The sequence below is a fragment of the Tiliqua scincoides genome, chromosome 3, assembly GCF_035046505.1.
Source record: "Tiliqua scincoides isolate rTilSci1 chromosome 3, rTilSci1.hap2, whole genome shotgun sequence".
Taxonomy (NCBI): Eukaryota; Metazoa; Chordata; class Lepidosauria; order Squamata; family Scincidae; genus Tiliqua; species Tiliqua scincoides.
Genome location: NC_089823.1, coordinates 192,374,914 through 192,395,783, shown reverse-complemented (window position 1 = coordinate 192,395,783; position 20,870 = coordinate 192,374,914). Strand labels below are relative to the sequence as shown.

Genomic DNA, 20,870 nt, shown 5'->3' with positions numbered 1-20,870 from the left:
AGTCCCAGGCTGCTCGGATTTGTGCCACCTAATCAAGTGGCACAGATCCGAGTAAACCCATTGGGGCTGCTGCAGCGCGACACAAAATGTTTCCCCTTACCTTGGGCTGCACTGCTTTTGGCCTCAAACTTGTGCTGGATGCAGCGCAGGCCTGTTGGCCTGCCTGCTTTCAGGACAATTTAGGATTGTTAGGTTTGAGCAAGTTAGGATTGCGCTCTAAATCAAGTACTTGATTGACTTTAATAGCCTTTCACTGTTCAAGCAATGGTGACAAGGAGGGTTTCCAGGTTGCCACTTGGAGAACTCACCTCTACCTCTACCAATGACAGCAGTAGTGGGGGAGTCTACTATGATTCAATCTCCAACCCCCTTTCTTTGTAGGGCCCATCACTCAAACTCTATTGAGTGGAGTAAGAAATGTTTTTGACCCTGTCTGTTACTAGCACTGGTGGAGCACATGCTCCACTGGTGCAAAAGTACCATGAAGCACTTTGTGATGCCAGTTGTTTGCAGCTCTGAGGGGAAGGCCAGAGCTTTCCCACTGGTGCAGATGTGCGGAGCTGCACCTACAAGCATAGGTAAGTCTGGCACTTTGTAATGCAGGAGCAGGGGAATGCAGCAACAGGGAAGGGAGTGGGTGGTCAGGCCTAGGAGGAGGCAGGATTGACTACCCCAGCATCATGTTGGCAACCTTCAGTCTCGAAAGACTATGGTATCGCGCTCTGAATGGTGGTTCTGGAACAGCGTCTAGTGTGGCTGAAAAGGTCGATTCGGGAGTGACAATCCCTTCCACACCGGGAGCAAGCGCAGTCTGTCCCTGGTCTGTCTCCCTGGCTGTGGGCCTTCCTTCTTTGCCTCTTTGCCTCAGACTGTTGGCAAAGTGTCTCTTCAACTGGGAAAGGCCATGCTGCACAGCCTGCCTCCAAGCGGGCCGCTCAGAGGCCAAGGTTTCCCACTTGTTGAGGTCCACTCCTAAGGCCTTCAGATCCCTCTTGCAGATGTCCTTGTATCGCAGCTGTGGTCTACCTGTAGGGCGCTTTCCTTGCACGAGTTCTCCATAGAGGAGATCCTTTGGGATCCGGCCATCATCCATTCTCACGACATGACCGAGCCAACGCAGGCGTCTCTGTTTCAGCAGTGCATACATGCTAGGGATTCCAGCATATTCCAGGACTGTGTTGTTTGGAACTTTGTCCTGCCGTGTGATGCCGAGGATGCATCGGAGGCAGCGCATGTGGAAAGCGCTCAGTTTTCTCTCCAGCATGTACTATACCCCAGCATGTACTGTATCTTCTCCCCCTTCTCAGATCCGATACGTCAACACGGACTTAAGCCAGCTATGTAGCTGGCATAGCTCCAAGTTGACTTGTTGTGCCTGTTGGGGCTTACCCTATGAAGATTTCCAGCAGGCAAAAACACACTTCTGTCCACAGCTCTGGGTATTGCAATTCACATTGGGTAGACAGGGCAATGCTTTAACCATTGTAACAGACTTTCAGACAATGCAGAAAGTAGGAAGCCCCCAATTCAAACCTCACTTTAGTTGCCAGGCGGACTCCCCAGGTGGCCTCCTGAGAAAAGGATTCTCTCAGCATCAATCCTTCTGTCTGCATTATTAATATTTGACCTTAGTGGACTGCCTTACTGGGCTGTTGTAGGAGTGACTGAGATGCTGTGTGCAAAGCACTTTAAAAATTTGTTGATTTCCTGTTGTCCATTCTTCACCTGCACAGGACAGGAATAAAAGATTTGTGTTCAGATCCAAATGAGGAAATGACTTGAGAAGGGAACAAATTAGTTAAGGAAGTGTTTTCAACTTTCTAACCTGTCCTCCTGTGCTGTATCCAATTCATTTCTTTTGCAGTGAGCACTGGGGGGGACGGGGCTGGTGAAACATTATGCAGATTAGCTAGGGCAGTATTTTCTTCTCTCCACTTCTCCCTGCCCCAGGCTAACACCAGCTCACACTGATCTTGGGATCTTACATATGAACAAATGCAACTGTTTTATACAGAGCCAGCCATGCCAATGGCGTGTGAGCTGCAACCTGCAGTGATGGGGCAATCGCAGAGGACCCCTGAAGATAAGGGAATGTTTGTTCCCTTACCTCAGGGCTACATTGCAGCTGCATCAGCGCTGGAGAGTTGGATAGAATTGGGCTCTAAGAGAGGAGGTGACATTGGTGATCTGAGAGGGAGTTGTAAGCATAAGAGCAGCAAGGGAGAAAGGCCTTGAAGGAACAGGACCCTTAGAAGGAGCCTGAGGATCATAGAACTGCAGGAGAGAAGATCATAGGCAGAGTGTAGCAGGATATGACAGCAGAAAGGGAAGGAGGGGGCACTGTCATGGAGGGCTTTGAAGGTCTGGGCGCTAATGCTTTCTATGTGCGTTCATATGGCTCCATAGAATTGTTTAAAAAAAAATTAATCCATTCACCTATTATGGAGTGTTTGATGATCGATCTTTGCTTGGGATTTCCCAGTAAAGGGAATTAGAATTTTCAATTAGAGTTCACTCACTGGTCACTACAGACAGTACAAACCAAATATCGCAATGTCACAATCTACAGAAATGGTTTCGAAAATTCTACATCTATCCACTTCTTTCAACAGGGAAGAGGAATGCTCTAAGGGTCACATACGCCCTTTTCACAAGAACCTCAAGAAACCAAAAGCCTCATGACACCAAGACTTGGGCAGAGTTTTCTCAAGTGTGGAGGGAGGAAGGGACTGCAGCCAACTATGACAAAAATCGCTCTCAAAGGTTCTGAAAGGCTTGAGACTTCGTGTTTCCAAGGGAACACCATCAAGCAAAGAATCATTAAACAGCCATTATCTTATTTCACAGATAAATCAGGAGCCAGTTCTTGTCTGAATTGAGTGCTTAAAAACAATCACAACAAATACTACGAAAGCTTATGCAGAAAGATCTTTGCAGTTGAAAAATACATTGGACGGCTAAACACAAGCTGATGTTGTAATTGTCCCAAAAACATAAAACTGAAGATTAGTGGTAGCCTTGTGTTTAATTTCAGTGAGCAAGAATGCTGAATAAAGAGCTCATGGAAAGAAAACGTCTGGGAACCCTCTCCCTGGCATAGAAAACTATTCTGAAAGGGCATAATGAATGAAGGGGTGGGAGCCATTTCCATTCTAGTGGGGGATGCAGAATGACCTTTCATTTGTGTACAGTCAAAGATATTTTCCCCTTCTAGTTTATATATTCAACTTCCAAAATGTCATTTATTTCCTAAGAAATCTACACTGGTACACAGAAAAAAAACTTAACAGACCTTCCTAATCAAGCTCAGGACATTTTTCATTAAAATTTGAAAAGAATTAAATATGTTCTTATAGAAAGAACAACTGAGATCCAAATAATTGTCATATATGAAAAGGTAGTTCCTTAATCAACTAGATACGTGCAGAAAAAATATATTACAAGCATGAAACTATTCATTTAATTTTGTATAATGTCTTATCCCAAAACACATTTAAAGAATATTGAAAATCTGCAATAAAAATAATAAAACAGGGAACGGGCAGCCCAATCCTGAGCTCAACCTGTATAGTCAAAGCAGGAGAAAGGAACCACAGGTATCTAAATGAGAAACTAAATAGGAAACTGCTCCCCCTACTGGATGGGGATTAATACGTATACCCACACCAACAGTTATTGCATAGCTAGCATCCCATCACTCTTCCAACAGGTGATACATAGCCTATGGAACCAATACCATTTACAAAAGAGGCATGAGTTGTTGAATACCATCATTTATGTAAAGGCTCAAATGAGAGGATAAGAACATAAGAACAGCCCCACTGGATCAGGCCATAGGCCCATCTAGCCCAGCTTCCTATATCTCACAGCAGCCCACCAAATGCCCCAGGGAGCACACCAGATAACAAGAGACCTCATCCTGGTGCCCTCCCTTGCACTGGCATTCTGACATAGCCCATTTCTAAAATCAGGAGGTTGCACATACACATCATGGCTTGTAAACCATAATGGATTTTTCCTCCAGAAACTCATCCAATCCCCTTTTAAAGGTATCCAGGCCAGATGCCGTCACCACATCCTGCAGCAAGGAGTTCCACAGAGCAACCACATGCTGAGTAAAGAAATATTTTCTTTTGTCTGTCCTAACTCTCCCAACGCTCAATTTTAGTGGATGTCCCCTGGTTCTGGTGTTATGTGAGAGTGTAAAGAGCATCTCTCTATCCACTTTCTCCTTCCCATGCATAATTTTGTATGTCTCAATCATGTCCCCCCTCAGGCGTCTCTTTTCTAGGCTGAAGAGGCCCAAATGCCGTAGCCTTTCCTCATAAGGTAGGTGCCCCAGCCCAGTAATCATCTTAGTTGCTTTCTTTTGCACCTTTCCCATTTCCACTATATCCTTTTTGAGATGCGGCAACCAGAACTGAACACAATACTCCAGGTGTGGCCTTACCATCAATTTGTACAACGGCATTATAATATTAGCCGTTTTGTTCTCAATACCTTTTCTAATGTTATCCTGGATACCAGGTATTAATGGTACTAATGGTATTATCTGGATCCTTTTCAATCTGGTTTCAGGCCGGGCTTTGGGACGGAAACTGCCTTGGTGGATGACCTACACCGGGGACTGAACAGGGGGAGTGCGTCCCTGTTGGTCCTGCTGGACCTCTCAGCAGCTTTTGATACCATCAACCATGGTATCCTTCTGGGCCAATTGGCTAAGCTGGGAGTTGGAGGCACTGTTTTGCGGTGATTCCGCTCCTACTTGGAGGATCGGTCCCAGATGGTGGTGCTGGGGGATGCCTGTTCGACACCCTGGCCCTTGAGGTGCGGGGTGCCACTGGGTTCAATTCTGTCCCCCATGCTATTTAACATCTACATGAAACCGCTGGGAGAGGTCATCTGGGGATTTGGAGTGGGGTGCCATCAATATGCTGATGACACCCAGCTCTATCTCTCCTTTCCTCCAGACTCCAGGGTGGCGGTTGAGGTCCTGGAGCGCTGTCGGGAGGCAGTGAGGATCTGGATGGGGGCTAACAAGCTGAAATTAAATCTGGATAAGACAGAGGCTCTCCTGTTTTGGAAATCCTTGATGCAGGTGCTGGAGTATCGGCTTGCACTGAATGGGGTTGCACTCCCCCTGAAGGAGCAGGTCTGCAGCTTGGAGGTCCACCTGGACTCACAGCTGCTCCTGGATTCCCAGGTGTCGGCTGTGGCTAGGGGGGCCTTTGCTCAGCTTCGGCTGGTGCGCCAGCTGCAGCCGTACTTGGATCGTGCAGACCTGGCCACAGTGATCCATGCCACCGTGACATTGAGGCTAGATTATTGTAACACGCTCTATGTGGGGCTGCCCTTGAAGACGGTTTGGAAACTGCAACTAGTGCAGAATGCGGCAGCCTGTGTAGTTACTGGAGGTAGGCGGTTTGATTCTGTCGGTCTGCTTCACCAGCAACTTCACCCATTCGTTTCTGGGCCCAATTCAAGGTGTTGGGTTTTGACCTTTAAAGCCCTATACTGCTCTGGGCCAGGGTATCTCAGAGATTGCCTACTCTCGTACAATCCGGCCCGTCCTCTTAGGTCATCAGAGAACACCTTTTTACAAGTGCCGCAGCCCAGGGAGGTACGTGGGGCAGCGGCACGAAATAGGGCCTTCTCAGTAGTGGCACCAACACAATGGAATTCCCTTACCCTTGACTTAAGAACTGCTCCCTCTCTTGAAACTTTTCGGCAACGCCTGAAGACCCTTCTGTTTAGACAAGCCTTCTGAGTTCCTGGCCTTTTTAACATCTCTTAACATCTCTTAATATTTTTTAACATCTGTTTACAGGCCTGATCCTTTTTTAATTTGCTGTGCTATGCTCTTATCTGACTAGTTTTTATCTGACTACTGTTTTTACAATATGTTACAATATGTTATTTTTTATCTGTTTTAAACTATGTTTTTAATGTGTTTTAACCTTGTTTTGTAAGTCGCCTTGAGTCCCTTCGGGGAGAAAGGCGGGGTAAAAATAAACTATAATAATAATAATAATAATAATAATAATAATAATAATAATAATCCCAAGCACAGAATTGGCCTTCTTTACTGCCACCGCACACTGGGTCGACACTTTCATCGACTTGTCCACCACCACCCCAAGATCTCTCTCCTGATGTGTCACAGACAGCTCAGAACCCATTAGCCTATATGTGGAGTTTTGATTTTTTGCCCCAATGTGCATGACTTTACACTTACTTGCATTGAAACGCATCTGCCATTTTGCTACCCATTCTGCCAGTTTGGAGAGATCCTTCTGGAGCTCCTCACAATCACTTCTGGTCTTCACCACTTGGAAAAGTTTGGTGTCGCCTGCAAACTTAGCCACCTCACTGCTCACCCCTGTCTCCAGGTCATTTATGAAGAGGTTGAAAAGCACCGATCCCAGGACAGATCCTTGGGGCACACCGCTTTTCACCTCTCTCCATTGTGAAAATTGCCCATTGACACCCATTCTCTGTTTCCTGGTCTTCAACCAGGTTTCAATCCAGGAGAGAACCTGCCCTCTAATTCCCTGACTGGGGAGTTTTTTCAGTAGCCTTTGGTGAGGCACCGTGTCGAACGCCTTCTGAAAGTCCAGATATATAATGTCCACGGGTTCTCCCGCATCCACATGCCTGTTGACCTTTTCAAAGAATTCTAAAAAAACAAAAACAATTTTAGGGCCCAATCCAAATGAAGTGGTGCACCGACAAAATGCATGCTCTTCCATTGTGCCAGGCCTTTATGCTGTCACAAAAGTGCTGCAGCAGCACAAAGGCCAGGAGCGCTGGTAGGATGACTGGAACCTTCCTGCTGTTACCAGCAGCAATGTGGATACCTGCTAGAGCAAGTAAGTCTGGCACATAAGAACATAAGAACATAAGAACAGCCCCACTGGATCAGGCCATAGGCCCATCTAGTCCAGCTTCCTGTATCTCACAGCGGCCCACCAAATGCCCCAGGGAGCACACCAAATAACAAGAGACCTCATCCTGGTGCCCTCCCTTGCATCTGGCATTCTGACATAACCCATTTCTAAAATCAGGAGGTTGCGCATACTCATCATGGCTTGTACCCCATAATGGATTTTTCCTCCAGAAACTTGTCCAATCCCCTTTTAAAGGCGTCCAGGCTAGACGCCATCACCACATCCTGTGGCAAGGAGTTCCACAGACCGACCACACGCTGAGTAAAGAAATATTTTCTTTTGTCTGTCCTAACCCGCCCAACACTCAATTTTAGGGGATGTCCCCTGGTTCTGGTATTATGTGAGAGTGTAAAGATCATCTCCCTATCCACTCTGTCCATCCCCTGCATAATTTTGTATGTCTCAATCATGTCCCCCCTCAGGTGTCTCTTTTCTAGGCTGAAGAGGCCCAAACGCCATAGCCTTTCCTCATAAGGAAGGTGCCCCAGCCCCGTAATCATCTTAGTCGCTCTCTTTTGCACCTTTTCCATTTCCACTATGTCTTTTTTGAGATGCGGCGACCAGAACTGGACACAATACTCCAGGTGTGGCCTTACCATCGATTTGTACAACGGCATTATAATACTAGCCATTTTGTTCTCAATACCCTTCCTAATGATCCCAAGCATAGAATTGGCCTTCCTCACTGCCGCCGCACATTGGGTCGACACTTTCATCGACCTGACCACCACCACCCCAAGATCTCTCTCCTGATCTGTCACAGACAGCTCAGAACCCATCAGCCTATATCTAAAGTTTTGATTTTTTGCCCGAATGTGCATGACTTTACACTTACTGACATTGAAGCGCATCTGCCATTTTGCTGCCCATTCTGCCAGTCTGGAGAGATCCTTCTGGAGCTCCCACAGGGAGAAGGCAGGGGGTGAACTGAGGTAGAGAGAGGGTCATAGGGGTGCAGGTGGGTGGACTGGGCCTGGCAGTGGACAGGATTGGTGGCACCGGCACACACTGTATCCTGTTCCCCTTCCCAGGCCTGATCCGCTGAAATGGATATTTCTGGCGCAGGTCTGAGGTGACCCACAGCAACAAATGTGCCCTTATCCTGAGGATACCTCTAGCAGCCGAAATTCCTCCATAGGATGCAGCAGAGCCCGCACCAGTGCCATTGCATTGCCAGGCAGGAATTTAATTAGGATTCAGCTGTTATTTTCCTGTAAAAGGGACAAATAGGTTCTCAAACAAAATAATACTGTTGTTCCTAAATGTGATTTTTGCCTAACGGCAAACTGGGAGGTTTGAATTTTAAATATCAGTGCTTATTACTGTACATTTTAAGCACTATAAAAATAAATTTTTATGCAGAAGAAAGTCATGATTTCGGATTTTTCCAAATACTGAGCATATGAATTATGCAGTAAAAATGTGTAAGAAATTATTCCCATGATGCCTATTGGGCTTCCAACCTCCCTGATCTTGGTTTGCAGGGTAGCATCAAAGTAAACAATCAGTCATTTTTCTGGTTTTCATTTGGGATTTTATCAGGCCAGTATGCAATTTGTGTCTTTTTTTTCCTTCTTTCGATAGGCTATATATACACATAAGTGGATAAATATACTGACTCAATCATAGCACAGAAAGGAATCTTGATGTGATAAATCATGGGACAAATAGGAATTTTGCATCATTTCTGTAACCTATTTACTCATATGTGCTTGCATGCATCGGGGGGGACGGGACTAAAAACTGCAGCAAACTGAATATGTACCAGTTCTGAAATTAAGTGGCTGAATTAGTGATGGAAGGCAGGCAGAATGGAATGTGGGACAGAGTCAACTTATAGAACAATAACAAAAAGGAATGTGGGATATCCGCTCATCCCTCTAATAACTCCTCCTCTCTGGAAAGAGAGCTTTGTTGGAAACCTTTCATTACTCTTCCTAAAAGAAGCATATGATAAGTCTTAGCTCCCTTGAGCTCAGAGCAGTGGGGATGAAACACCAGACTGAAATCCAAAGAGCAAGTCAGGCACATTAGCCATTCCAGGCAGCTCTACAATGAGCTTTTCATTCGATGGAGCTTCCCGGCAGACTAGTATGTGTGACCCAGGTTTACCAAACAGCTAATCCTTGGTAATCAAAGGCTTCCAACAAAGCCCTCTTTCCAGGGAGTCCTGGCACTTCCACACTGCCAAGCAGCCCCTAGGGACAATGCCAACCACTAGCTCATATTCTGATGGCAAAATGTTGAACTTCTCAATTGGCCATGGGGGAAAAAAACACACATTCGTGTGCTCTGAATAGAAACTCAAGTCTTTGGCATGTTCTTTACTTTTCTGTAGTGGCACTGAAGGAAAGGCTGAAGATTATTCTTCTACCATGGCCCTTCATTTGCCCATTAACTTTCATGTCTATTCACGGATAATCTGTGTCTTGCTTTAGAGTTTTGGCCACCTGAAGGTGACGCAGAAATGTTGGGTGACGCCTCTTGCTAGATCCATGCCCTTTACTGTTTATTGCCAGGCAACTGTAACTGCACTTTCTGTTCAGCTTTCATTGCTTTGTTTCATACTAGTACATTTAACAGATCAGGCACTGGGATAACATGAATTGCAGGGCTCTATTTTGGTAGACCTTTATAAGAACCTTCTTGATATTCAACAAATTTATTACAAAATAATTTTAAACAGGCATATCTTTCAAGTTGTGCCTTCTTCAATAACCCCAAAAGGTATTTATTACCAAGATAGTCTTCTGAATGTAAGCAACAAGTTTCTCTACTAGCATTATTAAAGCCAGGAAAGTAGAAAGACTATCAGCCCAATCCTATGTGTGCCGCCCAAGGACGATGCACCTTCTACACTAGCACTGACTGCTTTAAAGTTGCTCTGACAGCGCAACACTTGGTGTGTTGCGGGCAGTGCTACCCATTGAATCCTGTGCCTTCCCACCCACTGCAGTGCTTCTCTCACCACTCACCAACAAAGGTAAGTCAGCGGGAGAGGCAGGAGGGTAGGGGAGGATGGAATGGGGATGGGGAGAGGTGGGAAGGGGTGGGGAGAGGTGGGGAATGGGCAGATTGGGTCCAGATCTGGGGGGTGGGATCAGCAGCACCTGCAGGTCCACACGGTGCGGGTCCACACAGACCTGTGCTTCACTAGCACAGGTTCAAGTAGATTGTACCTCAGATGCTTTCCCCTGGGTAAAGGAACAAATATTTCCTTACCCAGACGAGACCTTCTGGATTATCCCCCAACATAGGATGCAGTTGGCACCATTTTGGCACCACTTCATCAGCCAGCAGAGGGGGAGATAATGAATAAGATTGGGTTGTCTTATATGATAACTCTTTTAAGTTGTTATTTGATTCTGATCAGGAGACAAAGAGGCAGGAAAAATCTTCATTTGCTAATACACCACACAGCATGCCAATTTCAGCTAGCATCCTGTTACCGTCCAAACAGAGCTCTGGCTAATTAGGTCCAAGGATGGCTCTAATTGCATGCCATGAAGACTTCTAAGAGTTTCCCAGATTGGGAAGAAGATGAACGGAATAATTTGTGAGTTAACTGGGTGAACAGCGAGAGGTCTCATGAGAGGCCTCTACCACTCCCAATACTATGACTGCACATTCTGAGAATCTGAGATTTCCCCCCCCCCCAATCTGCACAGACTTTCACAGTTACTATGAAGTGGCAACAAAGTAGAGTTACATCATTTGAAACTGCCATCATGGCTTCACTGCTTGTTGTACAAACTGGCTGCAGGTAACATCAAGCACACACAAGGTCAATGATTCACTTCGTTCCTTCCCCCTACTTCCCACAGCAGCTCTAAAACTTCTAAAAAAGTTTGCATCTTTTTAAAACGTGGCAAACATATACTTGAAGTAGTAATAGTAAGCAGCAATATTAATACACCTAAATCATTATTTTTAAGGCAAAATTGACTGCTGGAATTAGGAAGAATTAGTTTAGATCAGTGTTTCTCAAACTGTGGGTCAGGACCCACTAGGTGGGTCGCGAGACAATTTCAGGTGTGTCCCCATTCATTTCAATATTTTATTTTTAATATATTAGACTTGATGCACCATAATATGTGATTGCATTGGGGGAAATGTTATAGACCTGTACTTTTAACAAACTACTATGTATATTCCTTTAACAATGATAGTAAAGGAAACTTACTCCTGGGTAAGTGTGGGTAGAATTGCAGCCTAGGACAGTTAAAAATTTTCTGACTTGATGATGTCACTTCTGGTCATGACATCACTTCCGGTAGGTTCCGACAGATTCTCATTCTGTCCCGGTGGGTCCCAGTGCTAAATATGTGAGAACCACTGCTTTAGATGAAACCATTCTGCATGAAGCTCATCATTGATCATTACAGGTCCCAAATCTATTGGTGCCTAGCACCACCAGAATGAGCACACCAGCAGTGCTAGGTGCTTTCCAGCTGTCACAAAAGGTGACATGCTGGAGCACATGGGTTGGCCACCACTGCAAGCAGTGGGTGGCTAGCTCCATGTGCCAGTGGACATCAAATGCCCACCTGGCCAGCTCACGTAGGAGGCGGGAGGAAGGCAGGATGGGTAGAACTGGGCAGCGATGAGGTCAAGGAGGAGAATAGATCAGGACCAGGAAAGAATTGGGTTCAATGGCGGCAGCATCTGCTGAATCCAAACCCCCTTTCTGGGCTTGATCTCCTTTCATGGGTCCAGATGGACTTGCACTAGCTATATTGCTGGCACAAACCCAAGTGGACCCACAAGGCCAACAGGGGCTTAACCCAGTGCAAGGGAACAAATGTTCACTTGCCCTGAGGAGGTCTCCAGAAGGATGTAGTGGGCACCATTTTGGTCCTTCTGCATTGCCACGTGGGGCGCTACAGTGGATTGGGCTGACTGTTTGTCATAATCTTAAACTGCCATCTAAGTACACGTGCTCAAAATAAATGCTATTAAAATTCATAGAACTGATTGCTAGTTAATTCAATTAATGCTATGGTGCCAATGATCTCACATATATTGTATTATGTCTGCTTCTAATTCCAGTATCTTCCCAATTCTCTATAACCATAGTTTACATTATTTAATGTTAATCTTGTTTGTGCATGGGCTATTGTCCTTTGTACAAGGAATATTACCTGTTTAACATGCTTATCTTTTAATGTGCCATGGTTTGTTTCCTTCTTGATTGATTGCTAGTTGTTACAGTCACTCTAAGGAAAGCTTAATGAAGATTTGTATTTGAGCCAACCACTAAAAAGCTATTAGATAAACTCTGTTTAATAGTGATATGATTAGCATGTTAACCATTTGCAATATACATTTCCAGGCTAAATTGTATTCTACTCAGATTTGAATCTGATTGTTGTGTTTAGATACCAGCTTTGTATTCCAAACTGTGAAACTAAACCTATTAACATGGGACAGGGCATCAGAAGCAAGAACCAACTTCAATATTAATATCTGGATCTCAATGTGAAACTCTGGTCTTGATTACCTAATTTTGGCAGCTCTGACTTCACCATGGCAAACTGAAAAGGGGATCTGAATACAGGACATATCCAATTGCTAGCACATTTGGATAGAAACACTGTCATTAGTCAGTGTCATTCAGTGTAGGGTAAACTAAGATCTCATATGGTCTTTCCGATAACATCAGAAATAGAAAACACCAGAGCTCCGAGGAAAGCCCACTCTGTCTACCAGCACACCCCAGCCATCTTATACATACAGTTCTAGCTGTCATTTGGGAAGGCAGAGTAAGCCAATCTGTAGAGTAACCAAGAACATGGGACATTTCCAGCAGTGCCCTGAAAACCACTTGGTCAGCCACCTCTGACCTAGGAACACGTACAGTGTGTTGAGAAGGTGCAACAGCCACCATCAACAGCCACCAGAGGGCAATCTGTTCATCTTTTTTTTTTTTACCAGAGCAACAAGGCTAGATCTGTAGTTAATATGTGTTTGTTAGTGTTAATGTGTCCAGTGATGACATAATATATCTGAGACTTCTGCAAGGTATAGAAGCAATTTGCCACCACGGATGCCAGCTGAAGTTAGGTCCTGAACATTCATCTTCCTTTTGTTCCTATATGGTGAAAACTGTGAAAGTGACAAGAAAAGTGACAAAAAGAAAAAAGTGACAAAAAGAAAATATCACTGCAAGGATGCATTATCTTTCTGTGCTGGCTGGGCAGAAGCCATTCTATATTGTAAAGAAGCCCCTGTAGAATCAGAATAGCAGTGTCTAGAAAGACCCTTGCAAAATGTGGACCCAGCAGATTTTTCACGGGAGATGTTTATGATGCAAATCCACAAGTTCCCAGGGTCCCCAAGCCCTGTATTAAATAAAGCTCTGCTTTGAAACAATGAGAAGTCACGGAATGTGACCACATGAGTGCGGCATTGTGGAAAAGACATTTCTCACTAGCACAGCTTGGAATACCAAAAAGGAGGGAGTGACTGTTTGCCATCCAAATAATATGAAAGAAACTGGTTTCTACACAGTATTTTCAATTCGGTGCGTTTTTATCATAAATCACATTAAAATCGGAAATCACATTAAAAGCATCTAGCTGTGAAGGCTGACAAAATCTGCTCCCTTGAACGGAATGAGCAGAGCAACTTCACTGCCCTGTAAGCAGATTAGCAGAGGACATTTTCTTTTAGTCTTGACAAATAGCTTTCTCAGAGGCGTCTGAACCAGGCCACTGTGCAAAATGCTGACCGATACTTATTTGAAGCCTGCAGTGCAGCTAGAGAACAAAAGCAGAAGCGGAGAAGTGGAACACTTGCGTCTTGAGGGCCTGCTGAATGAGTTCATCTCAACAAAAGCATCGGCATCCTTTTGCCTTGGTCCTTTGGCATAAATTGCCACGGCCCTGCTGGTGGCGACATGAAAAGCAACCATGTGATTCAGACAAGCCACAGGATTGGCCCTAGTGGACATTAGCATGGTGGTAAAGTGTGTGGCAACAATAACAACTGCAGGCACTTGGATCCACATCAAACATTAGAAATTGCAGTTTATTAGCAAATGTTTCACAAAGATTATTTCAGTCTCCAGAGGCCACCTTAGGGTGAGGGAATATTTGTTCCTTTGCCCCATGCCAGGGCTGCTTCATCCACTCAGATCTGTGCCAGCAGCGTAGTCAATGTCTGCACAGACTCGGGTCAGGAGATTGAGGCCAGGAAGGGAGTTAGGACATAGGCATGTGCCTCTGCCGCCAATACCACCCAATTACACAGACCAACACACATTTTGCTTCCTTAAACGTCACCCCAATTCCTGGGTATATTTGGGGTGCTGATTCCAAAAATGGCATCCGTTTTGCCCTATCACCTCTAGGTTTGGAGAAACGGCATAGCCTCTTTAGTGAATGGTTCAAGCAGCTTCCTCATGAGGAAGCTGTTTGAGCCATTCGCTAATGAGGCTATACTATATCTCCCAAACTAGACGTGATAGGGCAAAACGGATGGCATTTTTGGAATCGGCACCCCAAATCCATATCAAACCACCATAAAGTTTGGGAAAAACTTTTCTGACCCTCAATTTTGTAGGCCTGTGTTATCAACTCTGATCCAAACTCCTCCCCACTCCTTCTCCTCCCTGTTCCTCCACCATCTCGCTTCATTCCACCCCCTCCCTACCTCCCTCCTACCCCGTGAATCAACTTACCAGCACCAGTGGGCATCCCAGGTCTGCTGGTGCATGAACCTGTCTGCTCACCATTTGTGGTAGTGGCCAGGCTGCGCCAAATGGCTTGTTGCCTTTTGTGACAGCCATAAAGGGTCGTACACAACCACCAGTAGTGCAAGACCACCTTAGGATTGGGCCACAGAAATATTGTTTCTTGGTGTGTCCTTTTTAGCAATTCATTATATTAGTTCTCCTTTTCCGTACTCTTCATGGGAGCAATGTGGGGATAAGGACATGTGACTCTGTCCTACAGTAGGGGTGAGCAAACTTTTGAGTTTTCCAGAACTCTTCATCAGAACTGAGGTTTTAAAAAAAACTGCAATGGTGGGAGATAAAACAAGGCATAATAGCAGAGCCCTAAGATCTGTAGATTCTGAAGATGGAGTGCAAGAGGTTTTACACAGACATCCTGATTAGCTCCTGCTCAGTGCAAGCAGACTTCAGATTGCATTGGACAAAGAAACAAAACTGAAAATTCCTCTTTAAATTAAACGTTAACAACTGTTACCCTGCAGATGCCGGATCTTGGAAGCTAAGCAGGATCAGGCCTGGTTAGTACTTGGATGGGAGACTGCCTGGGAATACCGGGTGCTGTAGGCTTATACCATAGTCTTTCGAGACTGAAGGTTGCCAACCATAATTACTCAGATTTCTCTCCAGCACTAATCGGAATACACAAGTCTCATATTATCTCATTCTGATTTTTGTTTTCTATTGGATGAACACAGATATCTGTTGTCCACCATTTTTGTATTTTTCAAGAGAAAGATTAAATGGGACATGAACCTGGATGAAGCACAAAGCAGGCTGGAAACTAATTGTTGTGCTCCAGGCCTGCTGGCATGTCAAATAACTGCAATAGGTAAGGTGTGCCCCACGCCCCATTATCTTTTCATTCTTCATTTTGTACAGCAGAGTTACTCTGGTAACACTGGCCGTTACTGGTTAAGATCAAATGGACTTTTATGTTATCTGCTTTTACAGTTGAAGGTGAACAGTGTTTTGAATGAATGATGGGTAACTTTGCACACAAACACACACACATTTCTTTTCCGTTGGAATGTGTGCCATTCCGTTTGGGCGAGTGAGTAGGTGGTTGTTGAATGAGTTTGTGCTGTCAATTTTGTTTTCCTGCTGGACACAAAAGGGAGGCCATGGGGAGGGTGGTGCATGTCTGTGTCGTAAATGCGCAGTGACGTGCGAGGCGAGCAAGAACAGAGCAAAGAATGTGAAATGCACAGTGAGCAACTTCCAGAGATAATCAATGGCTGGATAACAAGCAGCGGACTCTGTTGAATATTGATTAGTCGGTTCTGGCCAAGGGCTGCTCCTGGGAGGTGGGCTCTCTTGCCAACTGCCTTGTGTAAAGACAAAGAAAGGAAAGGATGTAAACCCCAAATAGCTTGTGTGTGAGTTTTGGTTTTTTTTTAATTGGCAAGGGGCACTTTGGATCCAAGGTATGTAAGAACGGAGGGCATTCTTATGTATGCTTTCAGTAGTAACCTGTACATAAAATGTGAGGTATTTTTTGTACATATGGCTTTTGTTTCTTTGTTTGCGAGTAATGCTCAGATTTTATTATACTTCTATCAATACTCAGAGTTTTTTACGTAACTGACAACTACTGTGTATAGTTTCCAAGTAATATTGTCCTTGTCACTTTATTATACATACCATATTATACACAGCGTTTTAGAAACAACAAAAACTGATGATGTTCTGTTTTTGTGTGTGTATGTTTTCCATTTCTTATCCGGTGGCACATGTAAGTGTCCAGTGGCTGAAAGTGTTTTAAATAAAGCACATTTCCCCTAAACTTGTTTAGATGACACTTGTTCTTAGTGTTAGAATGTCTTTGGAGTGTCCATTCTCTAGTACCATAAAAAGTTTGTTAATGAACGTACGTACATACATCTGGTGTCATTTTGCGGTGGAAATAAAATCCTACCTTTTGGGAGTCTGAGCATCTTTTCTCCAAAGCTCTCTGTGAAGATACAAGTACCAAAAGTTAGGAAAAAGAATTAGGCGTGATAGTCTACAAACATCCACTCAGTCCCCGGTGTGACTGCTCCTCTGACTTAATTGGAATCACCCCTGGGATAAATTTGGCTCTGTGTCCTTGCCAAAAGAGAACAACAGAAGGCTGCTGAAGGCAGTTGGGTTTGCATTTCTTTTCTTCAATGGATCTTTCATTCCAGCCTGATGATGGAGGCTGTAAACAAAGGCCCTTCATGCACACTCTTTGTGTTGGACATAATTGCACTGTATATGCTTCCTAACTATACATGCCTGAAGTCACGTTGCAAGGGCCTGCTCTTTTTTCTAATAGGGTAGGAGGAGACAAGGAAAAGCAATAAAAGAAGAGTTATGTGGTGTTCAGAATACAAATGAATAAGACCCACTACACTGGGGTTTCCCCAACTAGTCAAGCAAAGAGTCATGCACAGGCCTGAGGGTGGGGTAGAGGGGGCAAAATCCCCAGGGCCTGGGCTTCCAGGAGATCCCGGCTATGATCAAACAAACTATACAGTCAGTACAAAACAAATGTATTACAAAATAAATTTGGGTACCTATCCAGGGCTGCATTTCCACTACAGCTTTAATCCACATGAAATGCACAGCTATTTCCCCAATGCATTCTGGAGGCTGTAGTTGGTTAAGCAGCTCTCAGATTCTTTAACAAACTACAGTCTGCCCAGAATGCATTGAGGGAATATGTCCATGTGCCAATAAGTGTTTCTTGTGGCTCAGCATGGAAGGGCAAAGCCAACCCAAGACTTCCTGCTGCCTGACATGGCATGTCAAATGCTGCTCCTCCTGAACTGTAAAAGGAAAAGAGGAACAAAAGAGAAACGGAGGTATGGAGGAAAGGAGAATGGCACACTAGAACGTCTAGTCCTCTATACCAGCTATTTTCAACCACTGTGGCGTGGCATACTGGTGTGCTACAGATGGTCCGCATGTGTGCCGTGGGAGTTTGGGGAAGGTCATCTATTAGTAGGGCAATTGGGGGATTTGAGCCCCCTACCAGCAGCATGGTGTGCCTCATCAGTGAGAAAAAAATTAATAATGTGCCTTGACAATTTTAGCGCCTTGTCAATGAGTCGGGAGATGAAAATGATTGAAAATCACTGCTCTCTACTCTCCTTCACATTTTCTCTTCTGCCCTCTTTCTTTTCCAATCCAGGGAGTAGCAGGAGCAGGAGCAGTGGAGGTGTGTATGGACTGATGTGGGCACCGCCACACCAGTCTAATACCTGAGGCAACTGCCTCAGTCAGCCTCATGAATGGCCCTGCCAGAAGGCAAAATATGTGGATTTCACAGAGTGACCCTGGAAACAGAAAAATATCTTTCCTTCTCAAAGCACCCGTCAGTGGAAAGCTAGCTCTGCAGAGTCCATTTTGGTCTGAATACAAATTATTTTTGAAATGTGTCATTATTTCAGTGAATATAAGTTCTATGGTTTGCAATCTACAGGTAGGCTCTATAATTTGCATTTTAATTAGGGGGAGGAAGAATCACCAGCATACTTCATGTGTCCTGCAGATACCTAGCAAACACATACAACCCTCTCAGTCACACAGTTCCTAAATTTGAGTAATCTGAATCAAGCCAAGCTTTCTGTACCAAGCAATCACTGAGTAGATTACATCTTGGCAATATCTGTAGAGTAACTGATTGTTTTCTGTCTTTTAAATAATTCATGTGTGTATGTAAAATGTAATGTATGTTTGTATCTGAGTACACACATAGGTGCGCACATATACATATACATATATTCGGTTTCTATTCTCTTTACGGTTTCTGTACAGAGTCTTCACCCATCAAATGTTTATGCCTAATAAAGGTTTTGTTGACTGTTGACTACCTAGCAAACAGTTGTTTTCAATATATAACAAAAGAGGGCATATAGGCTTCAATTTTATATGTGCTTACCTGAGAATAAGCTGCATTGCGTACAATGGGGCGTACTTTTAAGTAAGCATGTTTAGGATTGTGCTGTTAAATTCATTTTAGGGACCATTTGCCATATTACATGTTCATTCCAAATCTTTGGCCCACAGTTGCAAAGTCATGAAAAGTACATTAAAGCCAAATCTGCTTTATCTGATTATTATTGCAAAGCATTTCTTCCCAGACCAGAAGCATTCCAAAACTAGCACTGGAATGATGTAACATAACAAATTCCCCTCCAGAAAGATGAGGTACTAGTTGATTTTTGATGTTGAAGATCACCACCAAGACCAGGGAAGGGAAAGGATAGAAATGCAGCAGGTGAGAACATGCAACGTGCCCCATAATCTTATACACTATGGGCACAATCCTAACCAGGTCTACTCAGAAGTAAGTCCTATTTTGTTCAAAGGGGCTTACTCTCAGGAAAGTGTGGTTAGGATTGCAGCCTATGTTTACTGACAGTACAATACTATGCATGTCTACTCAGAAGTAAATCCAGCTGATTTCAATGGCACTTACTCCTAGGTAAGTGTGCATAGGATTGCAGCCTCAATATCAGTAAATTTGGTTTTTACCTGAGACATACATACCCCAATGTTTCTAATGTTTTACAACACATCCTAAAACACCCCACCCTGCGTATCACCCTTCCATAGCTGTCATAGCTCTGAAGATAATCTCACTTGTGCCTTTTCTACATGTCTCTGTTGCTTAAGACTTTAGCCTTTAGGGAGTGGTCCAGTTTACAAAAAGCCATCAGATTCAAATTGTCCACATCTGTAATCCCCCCCCCCCACACACACACACACTTTCCTGGAATTAAGGGCACAATCCTATGCATGTCTACTCAGAAGTAGCGGTAAATCCTATTGTGTTCAGTGGAGTTACTCCCAGAAAAGCATAGGATTGCAGCCTGAGTCTTCTTAAGCATAATAGGGCTGACAACCAAGCAAACATGCACTGGATTGTGCTGTATGATACACAGTTGTTTTAAATAAGCAAATCAAATCATGCTAAGTGAACATAAAACTCTGCAATATTCTGTACCGGAGTACAAAGCTTCCTCAACATCCTATTATTATCAAGACTGCAAACCACTCAGATCAGGAACCCATCCTCTCAAGCTTTGTACAGTGACGTGTGTGTATTAATTTATAACCTTCTGGCTGGTTTACAGAGCCTTCCCAGGCATGTCTACTCAGAAGTAAGCCCCACTGAGTACAGTGAGACTTCCAGCAATGTGTGTTGGATTGCAGTCTAAACGAAGCAGAGGAGTAGTTTTTTTAAATGACAACTTAAAATGACGATAATTATAGGAAATAAATCACTCTTTTCTTTTTGTTGACACCATTATTTTGCTGATGTCAGAGAAACAAGGTTATATGATGGTCACCCTGTATTCTTCAGAAAGTTGGCTGGGGGAAAATTAATTAGCCATGTGGGATGCAGATTCCCAGATTTCTTGGATGTTTTGCACTTGGCCATGAAGCCATTCTTCAGTGCAACCAACTGAATGCCTTTTAAATACACTGGTATTTTTTTCTTGAGATCCTTAATAGTACAAAAGCATCCAGAATGTTCTCTGCCTGATCAGCATTTCTGAACTTCACTAGTAATGCTCCTCTGTTTGTGTTCAGTCTCTTACCTTGCAGAGTTTCAAGATTAGCCAGCTTGCCAAGTATGCTGTCAGAGTAAACTTTGCCTTCATGTAACTCTCAGGTAAACAGGTGAGATACATTTGTACAAAATCCAGCTCCTCATTGATACTACCACCGCTACTGCCAGCCCCAGCACAAGCCTCCTCTTGTGCTCTCCGATTTTCTTCTCCTGAGGCACCCAGTAACCTGTTGAACTCCATCTTATTGAATATTCTTTTGTCTTCTGCAAAGACACGGACAAGTCATAGAATCTTTTGTTTCAAATCAGCGGCTCCCTCTTCCTGGCCATCCAAGAATTCAATTCCTGCTGTCAACTTCGACTTGGATGATGTTGGAACAAACTTCCTAGGATTGAGACTGCTTTGGCTTGTTGCCTTTCTGTTATTGAAGAACCTCTTGCAAATGTGTGTTCAGCTACAAGATAAATATAGCACTGACTAGAGAGTGCCTTGTCATACAGCACAAGAATACTCCGGTGGTTGCCAAGAGTGCAGAGAAAGATTCCATTTAGTCAAAGAGCGAGATCCCAGCATCACTGCTCCCTTGTTCGGGTTAGGAAGGGGGAATAAAAGGAAATGCTATGATCTATGAAAACTTTATTTGGC

At 44.1% G+C, this 20,870-nt stretch overlaps 1 protein-coding gene across 1 annotated transcript in view; it reads right to left on the bottom strand.

Annotated features, from left to right (window-relative positions):
* The window catches only part of ARHGEF4 (Rho guanine nucleotide exchange factor 4), a 207,665-nt gene extending 187,029 nt beyond the window's left edge, over positions 1–20,636 (bottom strand). Inside the window, exons 1-2 of the mRNA XM_066620908.1 lie at positions 20,253–20,636; positions 16,598–16,633 (exon numbers count right to left, since the gene is read on the bottom strand). Coding sequence (XP_066477005.1) covers positions 16,598–16,633; positions 20,253–20,465 — 249 coding nt within the window. The 5' untranslated portion in view covers positions 20,466–20,636. The remainder of the gene's footprint in view (positions 1–16,597; positions 16,634–20,252) is intronic.
* Between the last annotated feature and the right edge of the window lie 234 nt (positions 20,637–20,870).